General features: G+C 45.3%; 2 protein-coding genes across 5 annotated transcripts; one reads left to right on the forward strand and one right to left on the reverse strand.

The window, feature by feature from the left end:
* The first annotated feature begins 189 nt into the window (after positions 1-189).
* On the forward strand, positions 190-23,808 carry GPATCH4 (G-patch domain containing 4). Of its 3 annotated transcripts, XM_043876975.1 has the most exons (9): positions 190-196; positions 2,365-2,370; positions 19,143-19,223; positions 19,672-19,745; positions 19,853-19,945; positions 20,040-20,126; positions 21,748-21,839; positions 22,072-22,122; positions 22,622-23,808. In XM_043876975.1, the coding sequence occupies exons 3-9, from the start codon at positions 19,145-19,147 to the stop codon at positions 23,358-23,360; spliced, it is 1,215 nt and encodes a 404-aa protein (XP_043732910.1). In that variant the 5' UTR covers positions 190-196; positions 2,365-2,370; positions 19,143-19,144; the 3' UTR covers positions 23,361-23,808. The 3 variants fall into 3 exon arrangements, with proteins under 3 accessions (XP_043732910.1, XP_043732911.1, XP_043732909.1); XM_043876976.1 differs by lacking the exons at positions 190-196; positions 2,365-2,370 and adding an exon at positions 14,894-14,899; XM_043876974.1 differs by lacking the exons at positions 190-196; positions 2,365-2,370 and adding an exon at positions 16,092-16,200 and having other exon boundaries at positions 19,110-19,223.
* On the reverse strand, positions 20,448-26,562 carry NAXE (NAD(P)HX epimerase). Of its 2 annotated transcripts, none has more exons than XM_043876981.1 (7): positions 26,335-26,562; positions 26,097-26,205; positions 25,851-25,961; positions 25,660-25,773; positions 24,779-24,926; positions 24,242-24,450; positions 20,448-22,098 (listed from the first exon to the last, which is right to left on the reverse strand). In XM_043876981.1, exons 1-6 carry the CDS (start codon positions 26,514-26,516, stop codon positions 24,248-24,250), a joined length of 867 nt encoding a protein of 288 aa, XP_043732916.1. In that variant the 5' UTR covers positions 26,517-26,562; the 3' UTR covers positions 20,448-22,098; positions 24,242-24,247. The 2 variants fall into 2 exon arrangements, with proteins under 2 accessions (XP_043732916.1, XP_043732915.1); XM_043876980.1 differs by lacking the exon at positions 20,448-22,098 and adding an exon at positions 23,694-23,930.
* Between the last annotated feature and the right edge of the window lie 1,270 nt (positions 26,563-27,832).

Raw genomic sequence — 27,832 nt, forward strand, 5'->3', positions numbered from 1 at the left:
TTCTCTCTGTAAATAGCCATTTCGAAAAGTTTCAAGCTTCAGATTGCCTCTTGGCCTTCTTTTTCCTCTGCCACCCAACATCAATGACTTCAAATGACCAATCCTACACTTTCAAAACTGGAGGGGGAAAAAAAAACTGGAGGGGACCTTGGCATCGTTAGCGTCCTCATTTACCAGGTGGAAGGGAAAGTGACTTGTCCAAGACCACACAATGCAGTTGTTGACTCAAGCCTAGAATGTTCTGCTTCTCCAGCTGATTCCTCTTCCATTCCTTTCCTCAACCTTTGGAGTCAGCTCCCCAGCTACAAGGTCTCCCCTGGGGCCACATTTGACAGCATGGTGCCCGCCAGGATGATGCTTTTTAGGGACTGGATTGACTGTCATCTCCTTCCTCCACCCCTTCCTAAACTCTTCCCTCTTCTTCCCAGAGAGAGGGACAAATGAGAAGAGACAAACAGCTGCCTGTCTCCTCTGCCAGGACACCCTGATCCCGTGCATCTGACTGGCTTCAGCCCAACACAAACAGCCTCCCACAGAGAGGGAGCACAAAAAGGCTCCACAGCCAATGGTTGTGTCTCTATTCTCCAGCTCACCTCTTTTTCCCATCACTTCTGAGTCGTGGTTTGGAAGTCTCTGGTGTATAAATTCGTAAAACGCTGAGTTTGGCAAGGAGGGAGGGTTAGAACTGTGATAGATGCCAGAGAACCCTTTGAGTATGGAATGAGAAAGGAACAGAGCAGGAATAAATATACCCTGAATAACCAAACTGTGTTGAGTTTGCTCAAGGTCACACTCATTCTCAGTTCTCCCGGAAAGACACTGCGAGATAAGAATGGGGTAAGATTCTCAGGCTTGAGATGGCATGTTTTCTAGCATCTTCTAAGGACAGGCCTTTGCCATGCTCACTGCCTACCAACCAGGATGAAGTGGAATCATCTAGGATGAGCCTGGAGTTCTGACACCTCTTTCCCTGACACCCTAGTCTCAGCCTCCACCTTCCAGGCTCATTCAGCTGACCAGTTTGCTGGATCTTTGGTGATGGCAAGCAGGGGCCCAGTTTTCTACGGGATTGTTGCATGGAGGGCTGGAGGAGTTGGCAAAATGGTACTTTAGGGGGCATAGCAGAGAGGGACCAGGTGTGCCTGGCGGGGCTTCCCTCTCCTTCCAGTAGAATTTACATTCACACCCAACCGCTTCCCCACCTCCCTGTCTCCCTGCAGCACTGTCTTCAGCAGACGTTGCAGGGCGGTCCCGTGCTCCTTCTCAGATGGCTGTCACCCTTGTCCTCCTGCCTGGGAGCCCCCAGGCCTCCCTTTTTTCCTAACCCAGGCTCAAGCCATTTGAGGGGCTGGATCCTGGCCGCCCTGCAGGACGTTGTGGGGGGTGAACCTGGGGGACTCAGCCTTGTGGAAAGACATGATTTCCTCTCAGGACACCTCCGTGTACTCTGAACAGTGTTTGTACTATGGTTAGAGTCAAGGGTGGGAAGGAAGGGGAAGATGTGGTCCCTGCAAGGGCCAATCTGAAGGGGGCATGAGGCCACGTGGCCTATTGGAAAACCTCTGGACCATGAATCAGGAATCCTTCTCCATATGCTGACTTCATATGAGGCTCTGCCAAGCTCCCGGAGCTTCAGTCTCTGTAACTGTCAAATGGGCACCACACCTGCCCAAAAGGGGCTGGCTGGGGTGAGGGTGATGCAGCAGCCTTCTACCAAGTGAAAGGCACGCTAGGAATGATGTTCATTGTTATAACAGTTGGTTCAAGTCAGAAAAGGGTTAGAAATGGGGAGAACAAGATGGGAAAGAGCTGAGACCCATTAGACCCACTCATCCTTGCACTAGCCACACTCTTCAAGAACAGGGGGGCCCCTCGTGGGGCTAGGGTCTGCCTAAACAGTGAGGGTGTCCCTCTCTATATTTCTATCTTACTCTGTTTCCATCTCTGTGGAGAATAGGAAGAGATCACCACCATGCCTCAGATGCCACATGGAGCCCTGACTGTGCCTCATCGCAGGCTGCCCAGCCCTGTTCCCTGTTTGTCATGCCAGCCCCTTGATGTGGGGCTCTTGAGAAGTGGACCCCACAAAGCCCACTTCAGTACTGATCAGAACCTGGAAATTAAAAGTGAAGATGTCGAGAGGGGGCAGCTGGCTGACTCTAAAAGATCTTGGAAGACTGCAGTGGGGATGTCTTGGCAAATGCTCAGGTTTGTCAACCACCTCTTTCCTTAAGGTGGTGTGGGTGGGGGGTGGGGCCAGAGTAGGGCTTTTCTGAAACCCCTCTTTTCTGAAGGGCTTCAGGATATAGAGAACTGTTTGAGCAACTCAGTAAATGAACTTATGAAGGTCTCGACCTTATGAAGTGCTCAGTCTAGTGAACTAACACCTCTCCTATCTTAGAGGTGCATGCTCAGTTGCTGAGTTGGGCTTGACTCTTAGTGACCCCATGGACTGTAGCCCGCCAGGTTCCTCTGTCCATGGAATTTCCCAGGCAAGAATATTCTAGTGGATTGCCATTTCTTTCTCCAATCTCAGAGGTAGATGAGGGTAAAATAAAATGATGGAAAGTGCAGTGAACAACAAAAAAACAAATATCTAGAAGCTATTTTCATGGTTACTAAGATTTAACAAGATTTATATTTTGTAAGATTTATATTTCACATATTACTAACCATGTTACCTACCCATCCTGTTTGTCACAGTCACTTCATGGTTGTATTCAAGTGGGCCTTCTTTTTTGGCTGTGCTGAGTCTTAGTTGTGCCACTCAGGAGCCTCGATCTTCATTGTGGCATGCAAGATCTTTAGCTGTAGCATGTAGGATCTTGTTCTTGGAGCAGGGATTGAACCTGGGCCCCCTGCTTTGGGAGTGAGGAGTCTTAGCCACTGGACCACCAGGAAAGTCCAAGTGGGCCATTTAAATTGTGTTTCTGTGGTGCAGCCACTATGGAAAACACTATGGAGAGTCCTCAAAAAACTGAGTTACCAAATGATCTAGCAATCCCACTCCTGGGCAAATATCCAGAGAAAACTATAATTTGAGAATTATAGTTCTCTGCAGCACTGTTCACAATAGCCAAGACATAGAAGAAGCAACTTAAATGTCCATCTACAGATGAACAGATAGAGGTGTGTTACATATATACAATGGAATATTACTCAGCCATAAAAGGAATGAAATAATGCCATTTGCAGCAACATAGATGAATATAGAGATTATCAAACTAAGTGCAGTCAGAAAGTGAAAGACAAATACCATATGTGAAGTCTAAAATATGACACAAATGAACTTATCTATGAAACAGAAGTAGACTCATGGACATAGAGAATAGATTTGTGGTTGCCAAGGGGGAGGAGGGCTGGGGAGGGAAGGATTGGGAGTTTGGTATTAATAGATGCAGACTGTTACATGTAGGATGGATAAACAACAAAGTCCTACTGTATAGCACAGGGAACTATATTCAACAGCCTGTGATAACCCATAATGGAAAAGAATGTGATAAAGCATGTATATATGTGTATAACTGAGTCACTTAGCTATACAGCAGAAATTAATACAACATTGTAAATCAACTCTATTTCAATAAAATAATTTTTTTAAAAAAATTGTGTTTTTGTCCTCTGCAAATTCCTTGAGTTCCCGAGTCCTCATTTTTATCATCCCTTCTCGTGCTCCCGGGCCTCAGGCTTGCTCTCTCAAATTCCTGCTTCTGTTCTCCTTCAAGCCAGCCTTGGTAGGATCTAACTCGATTTTGTACATAGTCTCACTCTCAGTCTCACGGGGCTCAAATTTAAGCCCAGAAGTAAGAAGATTTGCAGGTATTAATCAACCATTCTCAGACTCAAATGTGAATAATTTTGAAAAGTTAAGTCCCTGGACTTCCCTGGTGGTTCAGTGGTTAAGAATCTGCCTGCCAATGCAGGGGATCTCTGCAGGTTCGATCTCTGGTCGGAAAGATCTCACATGCTACGGGGCAACTAAGTCCATGTGCCACAGCTAGTGAGGTTGTGCTCTAGGGCCAGCGAGCTGCAACTACGGAAGCCCCTGCAATGAGAAACCAGTGCACTGCAATGAAGAGTAGTCCCCACTTGCCACAACTAAAGAAAGCCTGCATGCAGCAACGGAGTCTCAGCACAGGCAAAAATTTTAAAAATAAAAAACAAATATAAAAAAGCAAGCACCAAATTATTGCTTTATATTCTGCTACTTGACAGGTATAAATACTCTCACTGTATCATTCCCATTTTATGGATGAAGAAATTAATATCTAAAGAAAGTTACTAAATTGTTAGTAAGTAACCCAGGTAGCTCATCTCTAGAGTTAGTTAAGTTCTTCCCTTCTGTAGAAGAATAATTCCTCCAAACTTAGAAGAGGTAAAATGAAGATTGCTTCTTTTTGTTTTGTTTTGTTTTGATCATTAGGGCTTCCCAGGTGGTGCTAATGGTAAAGAACTCTCCTGCCGTTGCAAGAGACATAAGAGACATGGGTTTGGTTCCTGGGTCAGGAAGATCCCCTGGAGGAGGGCATGGCAACCCACTCCGGTATTCTTGCCTGGAGAATACTATGGACAGACAACCTTGGCGAGCATAGTCCATAGGGTTGCCCAGAGTCGTTTTGATTATTGGGGTTTTTGTTAGTTTGGGGTATTTTTGGTGTTGCTCTAGTGGACTGTCTAAAAGCTTGCTTGACACTCAACTGTTTCTCTTGGAGATTGTAACTTTGCTGTTGAAGTATATTTGATAAATAATCTACAATCAAAAAACATAAAACATTTACGGTCCTGTATAGTTAGTGGTTAGTCTTCCCTGGAGGCTCAGTCGGTAAAGAATCCACCTGCAATGCAGGAGACCTGGGTTTGATCCTTAGATTGGGAAGATCCCCTGGGAAAGGAACTGGCAACCCATTCCAGTATGCTTGCCTGAGAAATGCCATGGACAGAGGAGCCTGGCGGGCTACAGTCCATGGGGCCTTAAAAGAGTCGGATACAACTTAGTGACTAAACCACCACAACCATGGTTAGTGGTTAACTTGCTAAAGTTGATAAAACAATAGGGTTTTATTGCCCAGTAATGAAATTAACCACAAAGGTATTTTGGTTCTATTGTCCTGGAAAATTGACCAATCATATCTAAATTAGCAGCCTTATTTCAGTATTCCTTTTGTTTATTGACTATATAAATTGCCTGTTTCTCAAATGCTCTTCAAAGCAGCACCTTTGTCTTCTTCTAGTTCCCTCACTAATGAGTTAGGTCAATCTTTAATGTGTGTTAACAAATAACTTAGAGAAATGTGTTTTTCCACTTCTCAACTTCCCTATATCGGTGGCTGTTTTCCCTCCAACAGCGGATCCACTTGTAGAACTAGCACAGGATTGTCCTGTTAGCCTGAACCTCTCTGAGGGTAGGCTCCTCTGTTTCACCAGCCTGCAGAGGACCAGCAAAGGCACGAGGAGGAAGTGGCCATTCGCAGCAAGAGTGCCTTCTTGCAGTTAAGGCTACGAAGGCTGCTGCTCCAGTGGGCCACCATTGTTACAGCAATTCAATTTCATTAGGTACATCAGAGACATTATAATGCATCCATTGTGCTTCCTCCAGGAAGTCACCGCCTCCCCCAAATTTAACAGCTTTCTCACATGGCATATAGTAGGCATTCAGAAAATGTTGACTGAATAGATAGATAAAATTGAGGTCTTCTTTCTTTAATTTCTGCAAGCTTAACCAAAAGGCAGGGCATAATGTTAGAATTTCACAGGCTCTGGAATTTGAGCGTCTGGAGATAAATCTCAGGCAACCTACCAGCTGGATAACATTAGGCAACTTACCTTCTCTTCATTGTTTTCATCTGAAAATGAGGATAACAACATCAATAATTAGAACTGAGACTGACTCATATTGGAGAAGGAAATGGCAGCCCACTCCAGTATTCTTGCCCAGAAAATCCGTGGAAAGAGGAGCTTGGTGGGCTCCAGTCCATGGGGTCACAGCAGAGTTGGATACTACTTAGCAACAAAAGTAACAAACTGACTCATATAATGCACTCAATATATTTTAGTCCTTACCATTGGTAAGGGAAAGAAGTGTCAAAGGGAACAGAATCAATCAAAACACAGATACTGATTGATTGATTCTAAGGGATCACCTGATCTTAAGAACACACATACCATAAATGCATACAAGTCAGTGTTCTGCTTATTTTTATCACAAAATACAACAAAATTAATGTATAAACAGAATAAAAAAGAATTAAACTACAAACAAAGGAATAAAATGAAAAGTAAAATCCTTCCTTCTTCTTACCTCCTCCTGGAGCAATTGAACTATTGTTAAACTTCTTCTATAAAATGCCCAGAAAGTTTTAAAGAAACTACAAGAATGCAGATAAATAGAAATATACATCAGGTATATATTCTTTTTAAAACCTATTTGAGATCATATTATACAAACTGTTCCCTACTTTGCTTTTTTTAACCTAATAATATGTTGTGAGCATCTGTTCCTATTAGTGCATGACATAAAACTTCATTCTTTTCCATGTCTGCATAGTATTCCAGCTGTGATCCACACAAAGAACTTCAGACTGCTGAAGCCTAGCTGGAAGAATTTTGAACATAACCTTACACGCATGGGAAATGAACACAATTGTATGGTAGTTTGAACATTCGTCGGCATTGCCCTTCTTTGGGATAGGAATGAAAACTGATGTTTTCCAGTCCTCTGGCCACTGCTGGGTTTTCAAAATTTGCTGACATATTGAGTGCAGCACTTAAACAGCATCAGTTTTAAGCATTATTTTGAAATAGCTAAGCTGGAATCCCATCACCTCCACTAGCTTTGTTCATAGTGATGCTTCCTAAGGTCCACTTGACTTCACACTTCAGGATGTCCAGCTGTAGGTGGGTGACCATACCGTCATGGTTATCCATTAAGACCTTTTTTTTTTTTTTTTTTTGTATATTTCTGTGTATTCTTGCCACCTCTTCTCAATCTCTTCTGGTTCTGTTAGGTCCTTACCATTTCTGTCCTTTATCATATCCATTCTTGCATGATATGTGACTGTGTGGATCACAACAAACTGTGGGAAATTCTTAAGATATGGTTTACCGGATAACCTTACCAGTCTCCTGAGAAACTTATGTGCAGGTCAAGAAGTAACAGTTTGAACCTTACATGGAACAACAGACTGGTTCAAAATTGGGAAAGGAGTATAACAAAGCTATATACTGTCACCCCGCTTATTTAACTTCTATGCAGAGCACATCATGTGAAATGCTGGGCTGGTTGAATCACAAGCTGGAATCAAGACTATTGGGAGAAATATCAACAACCACAGATATGCAGATAATGCCACTCTAATGGAAGAAAGTGAAGAGGAACAAAAGAGTCTCTTGATGAAGATAAAAGAGGAGAGTGAAAAAGCTGGTTCAAAACTCAACATTCAAAAAACTAAGATCATGGCATCTGTTCCCATCATTTCATGGCAAATGGAAGGGGGAAAAGTGGAAGTAGTGACAGATTTCATTTTCTTGAGCTCTGAAGTCACTGCTAACATTGACTGCAGCCATGAAATTAAGACATTTGCTCCTTGGAAAAAAGCTACAACAAACCTGGACAGCATATTAAAAAGCAAAGATGTCACAAATGTGACAAAGGTCCATTTTGTCAAAGTTATGGTTTTCCCAGTAGTCATATACAGATGTGAGAGTTGGACCATACAGAAGGCTGAGCAATGCTTTTGAATTGTGTGGTGCTGGAGAAGAGTCTTGAGAGTCCCTCAGACTACAAGGAGATTAAACCAATCAATCCTAAGTGAAATCAAGCCTGAATATTCATTGGAAGGACTGACACTAAAGCTGAAGCTCCAATACTTTGGCCACCTGATGTGAAGAACTAGCTCTTTGGAAATGACCCTGATGCTGGGAAAGACTGAGGGCAGGAAAACGGGACGAAAGAGGGTAAGATGGTTGGATGGCATCATAGACTCAATGGACATGAGTTTGAACAAACTCCAGGAGATAATGAAGGACAGGGAAGCCTGGTGTTCTGCAGTCCATGGGGCCACAAAATATCAAACACAACTGAGCTACTGAACAACAACAACAAAGCCACATATAAAGTAAAGAGCCAATGGAAATTTGCTGTGTGATGCAGGGAGCTCAACCCGGTGCTCTGTGACAGCTTAAAGGGGTGGGATGGGGTGGGAGGTGGGAAGGAGGTTCAGGAGGAAGGGGACATGTGTACACTTGCAGCTGATTCATGCTGATGTATGGCAGAAATCAACACATTGCAAAGCAATTATCCTCCACTTAAAAATAAATAAATTAAAAAAAGTGAAGTCGGAATGAGTCATAGAATAATAATTTTTAAATTGGAGAACCACTTTTATTGCTTTCTTAAAAACTGATCCCACAATGAGGCATCTAATTGCAGACAATTTAACAAACATAAAAACATTTAAAAATGAAAATTCCTCTTAATCCTACCAAGCAGAAAGAATTAAAATTTTACATTTTGCTGTCTGTCCTTCCAAATTTTCAAGGCATTTTGTTTCTTACATCGGTTTGACTTTTTTCATGATTTAATATGCAATACATCACACAGCCAGCAGGTAGCAGGAGAAAGCTGCATGACCAGCACTGACAGGCCCTGCAGAGCGCTGGACTCCGCACTCGGCTGGCGTCCTGTGCCCTGCTAGAAAATCACCATTTGTTTAAGGCGGAGAACATTCTGAGATGGGAATGCTACGGCAGAGACTTTCAAGTTCTGGGGGCGTCTACCAGACTCAGAGCGCCCTTCAGACTCTTGCTTGCCAAGGCTTAGCTAAGCTTCAGTTCAGAGGGAGAGTCCCAATTCTCAGTGTTTTTCTTCTTGATATTTGCGGCAGCAGTGTCAAAGGAATGAGGTGTTTCTCTTTTCAGCTCAGTCCTTTTTCCTACCTCTACTCCCACTCATGTTGGTGTCTTTCATACTTCCCCCGTTCAAAATTTTTCCATGGCATTTTTACTGAAATTTTTCCATTTCATTTTTTAAATATTAAAAAGCAACCCAAGTTGGAAGTATCTGCTGTCTTGAAAACTTTACTCCTCTAGGCTGACTCTAGAAGTGGCAGCAAGCACTACAGAGGAAAGAAGACCTATTAGGTGGTTCTCTCCCTCATCCGTTCTCCCCACCCCCCACCACAACCAGCATGGACAGGCTCTGGGGTGTTCAAGCCCCTTCACAGAAGGAGACGCTGAGGCCAGGGAGAGACAGAGAGGAGAACTATAGGGACAGTGATGCCGGACTCAGAGAAAGGTCTTGATCCAGACTGGAGAGAAGCAGTGGCAGTGATGATTCAAAGAGAAATGTTTGTTAAGCAGAACACACACTAAACTGAGTCAAAGAACAACCGCCTATGGTGGACACCATTCTATTTCCTTTCTCTGTGCCGACTGGCCCTCAGATTACCTACTTACAAATAGGGAAGATTACGTACAACATGGGATTAGGCTGAGAATGAAATATATTGATGTTTGTGAAAATATTTCAAACTGTAAACCACTGTTTTAAATAAAATCCACTATTTTTAAATAGCAGAGCACTCTATGCAAGAAATTGTATTATTTTTATTGTTATAAATTCCAAATGGTTAATGGAGTAGGAAAATTAGAAACTGCCTAGGCCTGAAGATTAGGAAATACTATCAGCCTAAAGAAAAACTCTAAGAGACAGAAAAATATTATGTTAGGGAATTCCCTGGTGGTACAGTGGTTAGGACTCCTCACTTTCACTACTGGAGGACTGTTGGTTCAATCCCTGGTGGGAGAAATAATATCCTGAAAGCCTTGCAGCACAGTCAAAGTGCACGCACACACACACGTTCTACTAGATAAACATTGTCAGTATTTGTGATACCAACTTTTAAAAAATCCCCATGCTGTAGTTGCAACCACAAGTTCTTTCTCTTCCCTCAATCTTGCAGTTCAGTAATAGAATAAATAAATAAATGAGAAAAGGTAGAGGAAAATGTTACACAAGTTTATGCACCAAAGGTATTTGTTAGCAGAGTATGACTTTTATGACATTGTGCAGACCTAAAGAAGAGTAACCTAATACTTAGTTTTTAGGATTTCATTCTGCTCCAGAAATTTAGAAAGGAATTCAAGTGTTGGTCATCTCAGGGCCACACTCACCTCCTCTTGAAGATCCCCCTGTTACCAATCATGAAAAAAGTGAAAGTGTTAGTTGCTCAGTTGTGTCCGACTCTTTGCGATCCCAGGGACAGTAGCCTGCTAGGCTCCTCTGTCCATGGAATTCTGCAGGCAAGAACATTGGAATGGGTAGCCATCCCCTCCTCCAATCATATTTCTCCTTATATTCATACCAAGTTCCTTAGCACCAAGGAACTCTGATTTGTACCCATTTGCTGTTTTAAAGTTATTTTGCCTGATAAAATAGGTTAATTGTAGTAAAACTGAAATTCAGAAAAAAGTTATAAAAGAAAGGGACACACCCAACGTTCTTTCATCTCAGAATGACTGCCTATAACATGTTAGCATTCTTCTCTTGTTCTTTTACTGTATATATGAATTTTTTTAAAGGATAATTCACATACCATCAAATTTACCCTTTTAAAGTGTACAATTCAGTGAGTTTTAGTATGTTCCCAAGTTTAGCCATCACCACTGATTCCAGAACATGTCAAAAGAAACCCTGTATCCATTAGTAGTCACTCCATTTTTCTCTTCCCAATTGACCTATGTCAATGGATTTGCCTACTCAGACATGGCATGTAAATGGAATTAAATAGTATGTGGCCTTTTCTGTCTGGTTTCTTTCACTTAGTATATTTTCATAGTTTATCCATGTTGTGGAATGTAGCAATACTCTATTCCTTTTGATGACTGAATGATATTCCACTGTGAATTTACCATATTTTGTTTATCTGTTCATCAGTTGAGAGATATTCGGATTTTTTCCACTTTTAAACTATTATTATAAATAGTGCTTCTATGAACATTTGTGTACAAGTTTTGTACAGACCTATGTCTCCAGTTGTCTTGGGTGTATACCTAAGAGCGGGATTGCTGGATCATACAGTAATTCTACATTTAACTTTTGGAGGAACTTTCAAACTGTTTCCCAAGGCAGTTGCACTATTTTACCTTCCCACCAGCAGTGTATGTGAGTTCCAATTTCTTCACATCCTCACCAACACTTGTTATTGTTTATTTTAAAAATTACAATTATCCAGGACTTCCCTGATGATCTAGTAGTTACGACTCTGTGCTCCCAATGCAGGGGGCACAGGTTCAATCCTCGGGTGGGGAACTAAGATCCCACATGCCTCATGGCCAAAATACCAAAACATAAAACAGAAGGAATACTGCAGAAAATTCAGTAAAGATTTTAAAGGTGGTCCACATTTTTTTAAAAAGTCTTAAATTACAATTATCCTACCATGTGTGAAATGATACCGCATTGTGGTTTTCACTTCTGTTTCTCTGATAACTAGTGATGTTGGGTATCTTTTCACCAGCTTATTAGCCATTTGCAAATCTTCTTTGGAGAAATATGTATCCAAATCTTTTACCCATTTTTAAATTTACAAATATTTTCTCCCATCCTGTAGAGAAATGTTTTACTTTTTTTCTTTTTTTTTCCAGCTGTGTTGCAACGCTTGTGGGATCTCACTTCCCTGACCAGGGATTGAACCCCAGGCTGTGGTGGAATCCTAACCCCTAGGCCACCAGGGAAACTCCTTCTTTTTACTTCTTTATGGTGTCTTTTGGAGCACAAAAGTTTTAACTTTAATGAAGTCCAATTTATCTATTTTTTTCTTTGATTGCTTGTACCTTTGGATTCATATCTAAGAAACTATTGTTTAATCCACAGTTATGAAAATTTACATCTACACTTTAAGAGTTTTAGAGGTTTCACCCTAACTTTAGGTTTTTGATTCATTTTGAGTTAATTTTTGCACATGATGTGAGGTAGGGGTCCAACTTCATTTTTTGGCATGTGGCTATCCCATTGTCTTAGTATCATTTGTTGAAAAGACTTTTCTCTCCTCATTAAATCATCTTTGCATTCTCGTGGAAAATTAATTGTCCATAAATGTATGGATTTGTTTCTGGACCCTCATTTCTATTCTATTGATCTTTATATCAAGGCTGTGCCAGAACCACAGTCTTGATGATTATAACTTTGTAGTAAGTTTGGAAATTAGGAAGTGTTAGTCCTTCAACTTCGCTCATTTTTAAGAAAAAGGACCCCTGGCATTTCCACTTGAATTTTCAAATCAACTTGTCAACTGATGCAAAAATCCTGCTAGGATTTTGATAGAGATTGTGCTGAATCTGTAGACCAATTTGGAGAGTCAGTTCAGTTTAGTTTAGTTGCTCAGTTGAGTCCGACTCTTTGCAACCCCACGGACTGCAGCACGCCAGGCCTCCCAGTCCATCATCAACTCTGGAGTTTACCCAAACTCATGTCCATTGGGTTGGTGACGCTATCCAACCATCTCATCCTCTGTTGTCCCCTTCTCCTGCCCTCAATCTTTCCCAGTATCAGGGTCTTTTCAAATGAGTCAGCTCTTCGCATCAGGTGGCCAAAGTATCGGAGCTTCAGCTTCAGCATCAGTCCTTCCAGTGAATACCCAGGACTGATCTCCTTTAGGATGGACAGCTTGGATCTCCTTGCAGTCCAAGGGACTCTCAAGAGTCTTCTCCAACACCACAATTCAAAAGCAATTTCTCGGCGCTCTGCCTTCTTTACAGTCCAACTCACATCCATACATGAGTACTGGAAAAACCATAACCTTGACTAGACGGACCTTTGTTGGCAAAGTAATTTGGAGAGTACTGTGATCTTATTAAGTCTGACAATCCATGATCACAGGTATTTTTCCATTTATGTAGGTCTTCTTTTGTTTCTTTCAATGACATTTTGGAATTTTCAGTGTAAATTATTGCACTTTTTTGCTATATTTTGTTAAATTACTAAGTGTTTTATTTATTTTGATGCCACAGTTGATGAATTTTTAACATAGATGGCTCTTCCTATTTAGGGACCAGTTTGTACCTGCTTATTTCACTTCAATCATATCATAGACATTTCCCCAAAATTACTAAGAATCCTTCTTCAAATTCATTTTTTAAGACTATGTATTAGTGCACTGTATAGTTCCACTCTTTGAGCAAACTCTGGGAGATAGTGAAGGACGGGGAACCTGGTGTGCTGCAGTTCAAGGGGTCACGAAGAGTCAGACATGACTTAGTGACTGGGCAATAAGCAACAGTGGTTCCACTGTAAGTAATTTAGCCATTCTCCTGTTGTGGAAAATTTAGTTTCTTTACATTTTTTTTCCCATTTTATAAATATTCCTGTAATAAATATTTCTGCTGATCTTTCTATGTCTGCATTTCAGATTATTTTCTTATAAGTAGTAATGGCCCCTTCCACCATAAAAGAACACAGCAAGAAGTTGCCAGATATGAATCAGGAAAAGGGCCCTCACCAGAAGGTCATCAACCTAGTGCCTTGATCTTGGACTTCCCAGCATTCAGAACTGAGAGGAGCCAAGATGGAGTAGAAAGACCCTGAGCTTACCTTGTAAATAGTCATGTATTCTTGTTCTCTCATAATGACTTTTATTTTGTACAACTCTTGTGAGAAGTTTGAGACCCCCTGAAATTTTGAACTCCTGGAGGCCCATTTCTTCTTTTGCAACCCCACATAGCCCCCAGGGACAGGCCTGCAGGGGCCCTGACTTCTCCCCTTACCCCCACAGCACTGTGTTCTGACCCTGCCACAGCTCTCATCACTCACTGATATAAGCTCATGGTAACTTGTTACACCCCCACATGATCGAGAGGCCCAACAGAACAAGAGCTGGACCTTAGTCCTTGGTCTATAGAAGACCCTTAATAAATGTTTATCAAATGAGTGAGCCAGGCAGAGCAGGAGTTCAAGTTCCTAGGCCAGACTCGGAATCTTGAGTCAACAAGTTATATTGTTGTTGTTGTTCTGTTGCTTCAACTGAACAAGCCGTGTCCGACTCTTTGTAACCCCATGGACTGCAGCAGGCCAGGCTTCCCTATCTTTCACTATCTCCCAGAGTTTGTCCAAACTCATGTCCATCAAGTAGATGATACCATCCAACCATTTCATTCTCTGTAGCCCCCTTCTCCTCCTGCCCTCAATCTTTACCAGCATCAGGGTCTTTTCCAAGAGTCGGTTCTTCTCATCAGGTGGCCAAAGTACTGGAGCTTCAGTTTCAGCATTAGTCCTTCTAATGAATATTCAGGGTTGATTTCCTTTAGGATTGACTGGGGACTCTCAAGAGTCTTCTCCAACACCACAGTTCAAAAGCATCAATTCTTCGGTGCTCAGCTTTCTCTATAGTCCAACTCTCACATCCATACATGACTACTGGAAAAACCATAGGTTTGACTGTATAGACCTTTACAGAAAAGTGAGGTCTCTGCTTTTTAATATGCAGTCTAGTTTTTTCATAGCTTTTCTTCCAAGTAGCAAGCGTCTTTTAATTTCATGGCTGCAGTCATTGTCCGCAGTGATTTTGGAGTCCAAGAAAATAAAGTCTGTCACTGTTTCCATCTTTTCCCCCATCTATTTGCCATGAACTGATGGGACTGGATGCCATGATCTTAGTTTTCTGAATGTTTAATTCAACAAATTATGGCCATTAGGTTTTCAGAATGGCCAACAAAGAGTATGCTGAACAGAAATTGTGGGCTGAAAAAAAAAGAAAAGAAATTATGTGCTAAAAAGGGCCCTTGCCCTATTCATGAGTTTTCAAACTTCTTTTATGACCACAGTATAATATGTAATATTAGATAGACAGGGGAGATAGAGTGAGGAAATGGTGGAAATTGAAACCCTATCTATGGAATTTTCTCAGTGGCCCCTGAGACACTACAATAAAACCAAGTTTGTAAAGATGATTGCACTAGTCCAACATTCTAATTTTACAGACTAGGGAAAGGTTGCTCTTGAGCAGGAAAAGGACTCAGATCTGACTGCCATTCATGAAATGTTCCTCTATTGAATCCAACCTCTGAACAGTATATTTGAAGCATTCCACATCACTTATGAAAGCATCTAAAAGCCCACTAACCAAGATCCATTGTTTAAAGTATTGTTCCCATGTAGCATATTTTAAAAGTAAAATTAATTTCATGTTAAAAAAAAAAAACTTACTGGAATGAGGTAGTAAGACAAGCTCAGCAATTGTCACAAAGCTTGAGTGAAGCGGCAGCTTTTCTCTTTGAAGATCCTACGGGGCGCTGAATTACCGTAAATACTGATATAGGGACGCAAATAAGGAAAAACTTTTTTTTCCTTTCAGATTTTAGTTCCTGGGTGGCTCAGTGGACCCTAAGAACACTGTGGGGATGAGAGGATGTGCAACCTCTCTTGCTGACTTCTCTGCAACATGCTCTTTCCCTCTCCTGCTCAATGGATTCTCATATTTACAAGGCAAGTCTTTACTCCTCAACCTGTCATGCATTCCAGGATTTTGCCTCTCCAGTCCCACTCGAGCTTCCAACTTTGTTTGGGCTAGACAAAGTGCTCCTCGAAGTCAGGGCTCGTGTCTTATGCATCTTTGTATCACCAGTAGCAAAGAACAGGTCCTGGCACACAGTGGTGAATCAAAATGTGTTTGATGAACCTATTGAAACCTCTTACCTCCAGGATTTTATTTAAAAAAAAAAACAAAAACAAAACTGTCCCCGCAGGCTGAGTATTCATCCCCTGAATTATTAATCACCTCAGAGGTACTACCTCCTTCTTTGCCTCCACGAATCTCTCAGGCCACTCTCGATGCTTTCACCTAAAATTTTCCTTTCTCGTATTTGTGCCTGGGACTAGTCAATGTCGGACCCAAAGCTATTCTCCGCACCCCAATAGAGCCAAGTAGGACTGAAGTCCCTTAGCTGCTCGGGGCCTGCTGGGAGGCAATAAGTAGAATACCTTGCGAATCTCCAGAAATGGGCTCGCTCTGGGGCTGAGTTTCTATGGCAACCATACGGCAAGCCGGCCTCTCCGATACAGTTTCTCCCGGGACCACAGAGACGCAGTTCCAGTGTGCATCTCTATGGTTTCGTAGCCTAGAAGGGTCTAAACAGCACTTCCGGGAAGATGGCTGCGCACAAGTCACGTCTGTCACATGTTTCTGCGGAGAGGACCTCGCAATGATGGTAAGGGGCTTCAGTCCCCCGAATGGTGACTGTCGTCGCCCGGGCTCAGGAGCAAATGTGACAGAAGGGGAATAGTTTTACCCAAGTGAAGCTGCGGTCGGAGGGCTGGAGTTTTAACCTCAACAGGAAGAAACCCTAGGGAGAGGAGCCAGCTCTTTAGAACCTCTCTAAGAGTGGTAGCCCAGGGCCCCTTCTCCAGAAAACTCAGGTTGACTGGAAAGAGAACAGTTCTGAAAATGTGCTCACAGCCTTCGCAAAGACTGCGGAGCACAGTCTGGGATCTAGCTTCTCTCCACAGCTATCTGTTCTAGGTCGGTTAAGGAAATTTCTCCCTGTGTTATTCAGTTCAACAATTAAGGACTGAACGCATTCAGGAGCTGCATTAAGTGCACCAGGGGTTGGGGAATAGGACCAAGCATAGGCTATGGTATATAATATAATTTCGAATTAATGCGACAAGGCATAGGCTGTGGTAAGTCTTAGAGTTTAAAGCATAAATGGCTATGAGCCTGTGTGTAGTGATTGAGAACACCAGTTCTGGAGTGCCCGAGATCCTAGATCCGCTACTTAACCAGCTATTTGATTTGTGCAAGTAGCTAAACTTCCCAATGCCATTTCTTCAGTTGTAAGTTACAGTAAAAACACCTCCTGGGAATTCCCTGGTAGTCCAGTGGTTGGGACTCTGCACCTTCACTGCGGAGGGCTGGAGTTCAGTCCGTGGTTGGGGAACTAAGATCCTGCAAGGAACCCGGGGCAGCCAAAACAAAAACCCAGAACACCTCCCAGTGGGGTGGTTGGAAGGATTAAATGAGATAATATGCGTGAAACAGTTAGCAACAGGCTGCCATTGAATAAATGCAAAAGTGTTAGTTGTTCTTGTTATAATAGATCAGAAATAACTTCTGAGAAGAGGCAGCGTTTTGAAGCCCTCAGTGTTTGAATTTTATTTCTCTTGCCGTATCAAGAAGCAGGATAGGGCATTTCCTCACTCAGTGCTTCTCTGTTGGGACTCCAGGGTCTCAATTATATTTTCAGGTAATCATCCTTCAAAGTAGAAATGTGAACAGAAATGTGAGTCACCCTAAATTTGTTACTTTTCATATCTAACCAGACTAGTCATCATTCTTAAGCTTAATATGTAATGTTTAGGATGGGTAGGTAACTTAACGACGTGTCTTATTTTTTTACTAGCGTACTTAGTAAACCTTCTTAAACACAATTGAAAATTTTAGCCTTCAAAGTCCTCACTTGGGGAGGCTAGAGGATTAATCCAGTAGTGCCATTTTTGTTGTTGAGTTGCTAAGTTGTGTCTGACTCTCTGTAATCCCATGGACTGTAACCCGACAGGTTCCTCTGTCCATGGGATTTTCTAGGCAAGAATACTGGAGTGGGTTGCCATTTATCCATGGGATCTTCCCAGACCAGGGAGCAAACCTGTGTCTCTTGTATTGGCAAGCAGATTCTTTACCACTAAGCCATCAGGGAAGCCCCAGTTTTGCCATTAATCAACTTTTAAAATGGTTCTGCAATGCCTCTAATAAGTGATCTTAATAGAAAAGTTAACTTTAGTAACTCAAATCAGCAGTGACTGTCTTAGTTTTGAATGTCTTGTGCAATAAGCCATCTTAACCATTTCAAGGCAAATTTTGATATATAAGTTGGATAATGGCATTGTGGAGTCCAAGAAGGAGGAACACCTGAATGACTATAAAGAAATGCAACTACAGTGGGCCCTTGAACAGCATGAGTTTGAACTGCACGGGTCCACTTATATGTGGATTTTTTTCAATAAATACTACAGTAGCACCACCGTGGTTAGTTGAATCCTGGCATGTGGAAGGCTAAGTATAGAATTGGGGTTTTGGTATCAATGGCAGGTCCTGAAACAAGTCCCCCGCTGATAACTGAGGGATGACTGTAGTTGGGAATGTAATAGAAACAGGGCTACTAGTCATGCCTCCTGGGCTCATATTTCCAGCTATGTCTCTTACCAGCTGTATAAGAAACCAGGCAAGAAACCGAGACTTGATTTTTCTCCTCTATAAAATAAGGATAATATCTGTCTTACAGAACTGTCAGGGTTAAATGAGACAGTATAACAATGTGTGTAACCCCCCTATTAAATAAAGAGCACCTTTCTAAGCTGGACAGTTTCAAAAGGGGTGCTCCAACAAGACTGAAAGACACTGGTGTTGTAGCCCCCACACCAAGTAAGAGGACAGTGTAAATGCTGGGGCACAGGCATAGGATACAGGCTGTATTAAGTACTGCTGTCTTATAACTGGAGGAGGAGATGGCAACCCACTCCAGTATTCTTGCTGGGAGAACCCCATGGGCAGAGGAACCTGGTGGGCTACAGACCAAAGGGTCACAAAGAATCACACAACTGAGCACAGACAGATATAACTCAGGTTAACGAACATCTTGTTGCTTTGCTTTGTTTTTAACATGGTAATAAATCATGGGAGATGTTATCAGGTAGCGGTAAAGAGTGGGAATTCTGCAGAACAGCTGCCTGAGTTTGAATTCTACGTGCATCAGCTGTGTGACCTTGAGCAAGTCACCTAACCTCTTTAGGCTTTAGTTTCCTCATTTGTACGAAAGCATAGTAATACTTTCCTGAATGCAAAGTTTAGGAAATCTTCCTGGACTGGGACGATTACATGAAATGATCCATGCAGAGCCTTAGCAAAGCCCAGCGTGTGGTGAGCTCTCCATAAATTTAGGTATTATCGTTAATACCAGTCCTCCTTGACTTTCAGCATGTTGACCCCTCAGTGGTCAGGGAGCTCCCCAAGAACCAGTCCTCCCAGCTCAGTCTCTGCTCCAGCTCCAGCAAAGAATTCTTATAAGAGCAGTCAGCATGAATTTGGTGCATGATTTGAGCACTTTCTCCTTTCCTCTTAAAGGGATGACAGTGACTGCTTCTTCTCCAGTGAGAGCCATGAGTATCACCCCCGAGGTCAAGAGTCGGGGGATGAAGTTTGCTGAGGAGCAGTTGCTTAAGCATGGATGGACTCAAGGTGATTCCCATGGGGCCCCTTCCACATCCAACTCCCTCACTACCCTCTGCCCAGGGGGAGAGGCATTATCCTGGGTTAACCTCTAGGTAGTCTGTTCAACGGAAGAGGAAAAGTTAAAGAGAAAATTTGCAGAAGAAAATTGCTGATATTTTCAGAAAAGGGAAGAAATATGACTGTGGATAGCGAGAAGGAAGTGGCTGAGAGAACTGGGAGTGGGAACGAGATGACCTCTGTCCTGAGAGAATTATGGGAAAAGAGAGTTTGGGCTCAAAGACATGAAGACCGTATGGAGAGGTGCTAGAAAGAGTGGAACTGGGAGGGTTTCTGAGGACAGGGCATGCCCAGTGCTAGGTGTGGGGAATGACAAAGAGTGGCATGTGCCAGGGTTGCTTTGTGAGGGCTTAGGGCAGGCAGTGGAATAAGCCAGGTCATTCACTGTCTTCTGCAGGCAAAGGCCTGGGCCGGAAGGAGAATGGTATCACCCAGGCCCTCAGGGTGACGCTGAAGCAGGACACTCATGGGGTAAGACTGGACAGACTGCGGGAGGTCAGTGGGGATGGGAGATGGGGGCCTTGAAGATAGGGTGAGGGAGGGGAATGACAAGTCCTGAGTTCATACTTCTCTGGCAGGTGGGACACGACCCCGCCAAGGAGTTCACAAATCACTGGTGGAATGATCTGTTCAACAAGACTGCAGCCAACTTGGTGGTGGAAACCAGGCAGGTATGAGCTCTAATAGTAGGCATGTGAAACACGAGGGCCTGGGACACATGGGGTGAGGGAGACATGGTACCCACTCACACATACTTCCCCACAGGACGGAGTACAGATAAGACGCCTGTCTAAGGAGACCACCCGTCAGGATCATGCCAAGCCCAACTTGCTGTATCAGAAGTTTGTGAAGGTACTAGAGGCTGGGGGTGAGAGGGCCCATCCCTTTCCCTTCCCTGGTCTCTTGGGGTCTGAACAATTCCCTTGCATGCCCTACCTGTTCTCAGGACTGTCCTAAGAGTAGGGTCCTGTGACTGTCCTCACTGTTGCTGACCTAGACTGCCCAGATCCTCAGCAAGAATTGAAATCTTCAGGCTGCATGGATCCCTGCCATCTGCTGAGGGGGCTGCAACAGGGAGTGGGAGGTGGGGGACAGTAGGAGCTGCCAGAGGAGAGCAGGGAGGGGACATCTATTTCAAAGGACTTAGAAGCCAGAGGAGACCTGAGAGATTATCGGACCCATTGTCTTTTATTTTGCAGATGTGGCCGGCAGGGGGGAGGTGGCTCACCGAAGAGCCCACAGGTGGCTAGTAGCAATAACAGCCTGTTCTAGCCAAGGACTAGAACCCAGGTGTTCAGACTTCCCTTTTCTAGCATGCCAATGGAAGGGAGCTGACATTTAACGATCTTCTCTTACATGCTTAAGGGCTCTACGTGTTATCCAGCAGATCTTTCCCATTCATCTCTGTGGCCATCTTCTGCCCCAGTTCAGACCATCATCTCCTGCATTATTTCTTTCACAGCCTCATAACTAGCTAGGTTTCTCACTGTAGTCTCAATCCCCATGCCAATCAGTTCATCCTCCACAAAGCATCCAGAGTGTTCTCTGTCAAACACAAGTTTCACTGTGTCACTGGCTCCTCCTTGTCCTTGCCTTCTTTCCTATCGTGTTTCTCGCCACTTCTCAGGACCTCTATCTACACTTTAGCCAGATTGATTCTGAATCTTTTTCAGGTACCATGTTTTTTCACCTTCAAATTTTTGCATATGCTCCCTCTGTCTGGGACATTCTGCTTCCTTTACCTGCTGACCTTTTCCTTGTCTTTCAAAGCTGAGTTACTTGTAGGAACTATTCCCCAAACCCTGAAGCCTGAGTTGGGTACCCCTTCTCTAGCAGAGATAATTGTTGTTTAGTCATTAAGTCATGTCTGACTCTTTTGGGACACTATGGACTATAGTCCGCCAGTATTTTGTTCATAATTGCCTACATTCTGCCACATCTCTTCCCTGTTAACCACGTAGGGTCCATGTTGGCTGCACCCATCTCATTCTTATTCCACTCTGTATCCCCAGCCTTTTAATCCATAGTAGGTTCTTAACCTGGTTAAACAAAGAACTGTGCATAGGTGTTGGGCCAGGGTAGGGGGGCGCACAGGTTGTGAAAAGAACCATCTTTATTGTCTGTTACTAGAACCATGAGATGACCACCAGGGGGCACTTGTCCCACAGTGAAGACCTGATGACCCAAGCCCTTGTCCCTCCCTTCTTGTTCTGCCCACTAGCTAGCTGGCTGTGGGCCAGGGAGCCAGGACTGCCCCTGCCCCACCCATTCCCAACTGCAGCCCACTTCCTGCCCAAGTTGACATATGCAGGTTGGCACACCTCTGTGGATATCTGTAAGGAGTGATGTTGGGGGCTGACAGATTTGTGCCTCTGGCTATTTGAGATGGTGGTTGGGGGTGGTTTCCAGAAGGGAAGTGGGATGATGGTGGTGTTGAGTGGGCCTTGTCCATCCCCGTGATTCCTCCTTCTAGACGGCCACACTGACTTCAAGTGGGGAGAAGCCAGACAAGGACTGGGAAAGCTTCAGTGATGACGACAGCCAGGAGCCCAAGCCTCCAAATGTGTGAGACTTCTTTCTAGTGCTGGGGCACATGGGAGATGCCTTCAAATCTCAGAAGAAAGGACCAGTATAATGCTTGACTGTGGTCTTCTTGGGGGGTGGAACTGTTGTACTAATCTTTGGCACTTCCAGGTCCTGAATAGGAACTCATTGGTGAATGTTTTAGAGGGGAGGAGAGGTCAAGCCTTTCCACCAGATCCATTTGTAATTCCTGATTCCCACCCCTCTCCGACAGTCTGACCGATGAGATGCTGCTCCAGGCCTGTGAGGGACGAACAGCACACAAGTGAGTAGTGGCTGGCTTCCTGGGCTCCCTTCTTTTCTCCCCATCACAAGCCCACCATTGAGGGTGGCCTGTGCCACTCTTTTCACCCCAGAGGAAATGATTCCTACTCTTTGCCCATTTCTGAAGCTGCCTGAAGACAGGTAGCTCCTCCCTACCAACTGTCCCTGCAGTCTCAAAGATTAGGCCTCTTTTCCCTGATAGCCTCCCTCTGACTTGCTGCTGCTGCTAAGTCACTTCAGTCGTGTCCGATTCTGTGCGACCCCATAGACGGCAGTCCACTAGGTTCCTCTGTCCCTGGGATTCTCCAGGCAAGAACACTGGAGTGGGTTGCCATTTCCTTCTCCAATGCGTGAAAGTGAAGTCGCTCAGTTGTGCCTGACTCTTAGCGACCCCGTGGACTGCAGCCCACCAGGCTCCTCCATCCATGGGATTTTCCAGGCAAGAGTACTGGGGTGCCATTGCCTTCTCTGCCCTCTGACTTGGGCCCCATCTATTTCAGGGCTGCCCGTCTTGGGATCACAATGAAAGCTAAGCTTGCTCGCTTAGAGGCCCAGGAGCAGGCCTTCCTGGCTCGGCTCAAAGGCCAGGACCCTGGGGTCCCTCAACTGCAGTCTGAGAGCAAGCCCCCCAAAAAAAAGAAAAAGAAAAGGAAGCAGGAACAGGAGGAAGAGGCTACAGCAACTGAAAGGAGTGCAGAAGAGTACTCAGAACACACTGACGAGAGCATCAGAAAAAGCAAGAAGAAGAAAAGACGGCATCAAGAAGAAAGAGTCACAGATAAGGAGAGCATCGCTATAGAAAATGAGGACGAGACCACAAGAACAGGTGGGCTTGGGGAATTGAAAAACAGAGAGCACGTTGACCGGCCCCTCAGGAAAAAGAGGAGGAGGCAGTACCGTGAAGAGGAGAAGGTGGAGGTGGAGGTCCTGGGTAACGAGGGAGGTCAGGTCAGTGGAGTCAGGACAGAGGAAGCAGAGAGAAGAGTGTACACTGAGCCATGTGGCAGAAGCAAGAACAGGCAGCAGCATGAGGAAGATGACTTGAACACAGAGGATGAAGGAGTTGAAGAGGCTCTTGTAGATAGTGGGACCAGAGAAGCAGAAAGCAGATCGTGCAGTGATCAGAAAAGGAGGAGAAGCAAGAAGAAAAGATGGCAGCATCAGGAGGAAGTCTTGGATGGACCTGGAGTCAGCACTGGCCAGAAAGCAAAAAAGAAGAAACAGAAGAAGAGAGACTGAAGGCCAGGTCACGGTGGGGCCCGACTGATGCCTCTTCAGGAGTTTAAGCCTTGGCGGCCTGAGCTGATGCAGGTCTTACGCACCCTCTCAGTGAGGAGTCCCTCCCGAGGAGGAAATAGCAGTGGAACAGCAGTCCGCTGAGAGGACAGTGCTAGTGCCATGTCTGAGTCGAGGGAGAGGCAAGTCCCCCTTACAGCATCCAACCCAGAGATGGTGAACTCAGGCACCTGCAGGGGCCAGGCAGCTAAGGGACCAGGATGCGGGGAGCTGTGGCACTGGGAATGCGGACATCTGAAGAGACATCTTGGCTAAAAGAAGCTGAAAATGTAGATCTATGGAAAATATACTGATTTTTTATTTTGAAGGCTAAGAAAAACATGCAAATTCCGCCCATAGGTTGCCAGTTTCTAACTATACCAAATTGAATAAACATCAGCTTGTTCTTCTAGCCTGTGGATAAGTTGCGACTGTCATCTCCATTCTCAGCCCGGGAAGGTCCTGAATACAAATTAGTTTCCTTAGAGGCCTCTGAAGAAATTCCTTCTGTTAACGTCTGGTAGTCTTGCTATGCTGTTAAGTGAAAGGAGAGAGTTCAGAGAACCTCACCCAGCTCCCTATCTGCATCCCTAATAAGAACTCTGTGTGTGTAAAGGACGCACACCTCACCTAGGAGCCTTTTTCAGCATCTGAAAGTCAACTGTCATTGCCCCCAAATGCCATAGAAACCTCTCTTGCATATTGTTCCCCCAGAGAGAGTGCACCACCTCTCCAGTGTTGCTCTCTGGCTATGCCATGTCTTAACCGTTCTTTCAGAAGAGCTCCCAGGACTCACAGTTCTGGGGGAGAGGCACTAAGTCTTTATTGAAAAGAATGCCCCCCACCTTCTCTCACTGCAGACGATAGACACATTCGGTGTCAGGGTAGGGTGGTAGGTTCAGCTGGTACTTCTTTTCCAGAGCAGGTGGCACGAAGCGACCCCCCAGGTAGTGGTAACGACCAGTAAACTGGGTTGCAGACTTTTTGGGTGCTGTCAGGGAGATGAGCAAGTCTGGCTGGATCCCTCCAGAGCTTCCCTTCTCCACGTCCCATCCTGAAAAGAAGGTGGTAGTCAGAGCAGAAGGGACCAAGATGTCCAGTCCCCTTCCACACCTTGCTCTGCAATAATCTTAAAGGAGTGGGAAGCCCCCTGGGTCCCCACCTGAGGAAATCATGTCTTGGAGCTGCACATACTCCTGGGCTCTGGTCTCACAGTCAACATGTAAAGGGCATTCCTAAACTCTTTGTTCCTCAGCCCTACTTTGGCTATGTTCTGCACCTCTAGACTCTGTCTGAACCTTGAATCAGGAGCAAGAACTCCTAGGTACCTACCTCAAGAGAGGGCAGAGCCCTGATCCCCCCAACCTCCTTGGACCCAGCACCTGAGGGAATGTCGATGCTGGCAATGGGCACAGTGAGTCCATTCAGAACGCTCAGGATGCTGCGGAATGGCTCCCGAACCTCACCCGTGAAGCTGAAGCCAAAGATGGCATCCACCACCAGCTCATACAGTTCATCAATCAGCATCGGCTGTGGTAGAGCAGGAGAAGATGTCAGAGCTAGCAGCTTCACAAAGAACCCTTAACAGGAAAGGGCTGTCCTCTGTACCCAAAGACCATAGGCACAGGGAGAATTTTAATCTCATTCTGAGGCTTAGAGTTCATTGCAGGTCACTGATTGAGGCCAAGCGGTGTCCAGTCACATTTTCTGCTCGGAGTGTCTGCCAACCACTGGAGAGGCTACAGTGTGGGACAGCCCGAGACTTAGAGTCAGGACAGACAGGCTCTGGCCTTGCCTCTGCTGTGAACTGATTTTTGACTCTGGACAAATCACTTACCTTCTTTTGCATCTCAGTCTCTTCATCTGTAAAATGTGCTAAGGAATTTTAAAATGTTCTCAAGTTTCCCACTCCTAAATCCATTGTCTGAAGAAAGGGTTTAGGATAAGGTAGTCACTTCAGTTCCCAAGAGGGGCACATAATGTTTACCGAATGCTAGGGGAAGAGGAATTGGCTACAGCGTGGAGTGACCAAGGGAGATTAAGGGGAAATAAAGCTTTAGAGAGGGGGTTGCTGGCAGCTCATAAATGGAGCACACCCTATGACACCAATTCCATTCAGGTAGCATGCTTTAGGCACCTTCTGTGCCAGGCGCTCTCCATGCCCTCTAAGAGTGCTCTGGAGAGGAAGATTCATAAGTGAGCTCAGCCTGGAAAGGTGAGGGAAGAGCAGGACACAGGAATGCAGTGAACTGGAGCCACCTACCTCTGGGGGCATTTCACCAAGGAAGGGGATGTCCATTTTCTGGCACTGCGTCACCAGTGCAGTGAAAAGTGGCTTGTTAGGCCTTTTAGGGTAATAGATGGTTGGCTGGTAGCCCTGTGAGGAAAGGAAGGGGGTAATTCAAGCCCAGGTCTTGGAAACTTCTCCCGCACAGCCCTTCCCCATGTACTCACAAAGAGTTTGAGGTGTCGAGCACAGACCAGCCCATCTCCTCCATTATTCCCAGGGCCACAGATGACCAGGACGGTAGGGGGGCTCCTGGACAGGGACGTGGGGGGATATGCCTGAAGGCAGAGTCAAAGGGGATTCAGAGGGGCTTTGGGCAGTGACAGACCAGGCTTGGCCTGGCCGTCCCTCCCCTCACTCCTTGTGCCTAGGCCGGGGGGCTTGCCCCAAAAGTCGAGGGTTGTGCCACTGACCTTGGCAATGGCTGTGGCACAGCTCAGACCGGCCAGCTCCATAAGTTGGTCCACGCTGAACTGGTACTCATTAAACAGCTCCTGGTCCACGGCTTGGGCCTCCTCCTGGCTGAGGAAACCCACGGCCTGAGTCCCCACTCCTCAGGTGTTCCCTCGCGCGGGCGGCACGGCCGCCCCAGGTCCCGCCCCCTTGGGTTCCACCCAAGTCCTGCTCTTGCCCGCCCAGAACCTCGCCTACCTCAGATACTTCACTGCTGAACTCGCCATGACTTCTGAGTCCCCGCGGCCACCCGAGATCAGCCGCTGCGGCACCCACCAGGTGGGTCCTGCGCGACAGGAGCCGGCCTGGACTCTGACGCGCGACAGGCGCGAGCCTGCAACCAGCAGCCCGAGCCCCAGAAGCGCCCGCAAACCGGACATGCAGCTAGTCGGGAGGGAGCCCTCTGGCCCGCCCGGCGCATGCGCAGTACTTAGCCCTGCCCCCGAGGGGCCGGGCCCGCACGCACCCTTGCCGGAAGCGGGCCTAGGACGGGCAGTTCCGCCGCTTCTCGTCCTGTTACTGTGCGCGCCAACTCCCCGGGTGCCTTCCCACCCCGGCCCCCCTCCGCCAGGGCGTCTTGTCTTACGGTCTGGATCCGAGCCCATCGCCGGAGCATTTTCATACTGCCTCACAAATGACCCGAAGTGTTTGCTCTCAAGCGCCCGTCGATAATAATTCTTCGTTTCATGTTTTTGTGTAGCAGTTGTGTTACTGCTAAGCTGTGTAGCATAGCAGTTAACCCGGGTTCCTGCCCTACCCCTTACTGAGTGAACTTGGCTCTCCAGATTTGTTTCCTGTGTATAAAATGGGATACGAGTACATACGGGGCTATATTCCACGCAAAGCCGTAGACAGCGTCAGGCACATAGGGCTCAATAAGTTAATGTTCTTATTAACACTACTAAGCGTTTCATATAACTTGGGACCCCTCTCCCCACTAAATTAGCCTCGCTTATCTCTGCTTACCTGGCTTCCCAGGTAAAGAACCCGCCTGCCAATGCAGGAGAAGTAAGAGAGGCGAGTTGGATCCCTGGATGGGGAAGATCCCCTGGAGAAGGAAATGGCAACCTACTCCAGTATTCTTGAATTCATGGACAAAGGAGCCTGGCAGGCCACAGTCAATGGGGTCACAAAGAGTCAGACACGACTTAGCGACTAAACAACAGGACTGAGGGGGGTGTTTTTATGCTAGTTTATTCTTTTTCTGTAACATGAATTCCATTCCTGGCTAGTTCACTGAGAAAAGCAAAAACCCCTACTACCTTAAAAGAAAAAAATTATTTATTTCGGCTGTGCTGAGTCTTCATCGCTGCCAGAGGTTTTTTTCCTTATTCACAGTGAGGGGGACTATACTCTAGTTGCAATCATTGGACTTTTCTTTGCGGTTGCTTCTCTTGTTTCAGAGTCCGGGCTTTAGGGCACTCAGGCTTCAGTAGTTGCGGTTCCTGGGCTCAGGAGTTGTGGTTCCCCAGCTCTAGAGCACAGGCTCAGTAGTTTTGGCACATGGACGGAGTTACTCTGCGGCATGTGGGATCTTTCTGGACCAGGGATGGAACCCATGTCTTCTGCATTGGCAGGCAGATTCTTTACCACTGAGCCAGGAGAGAAGCCGGAACCCCTCCTACTTTTAACTATTCCTCTGATGCTGTGCAATGCTGTGCTTAGTCACTCAGTCGTGTCTGACTCTGCAACCCCA

The sequence above is a fragment of the Cervus elaphus genome, chromosome 20, assembly GCF_910594005.1.
Source record: "Cervus elaphus chromosome 20, mCerEla1.1, whole genome shotgun sequence".
NCBI lineage: Eukaryota > Metazoa > Chordata > Mammalia > Artiodactyla > Cervidae > Cervus > Cervus elaphus.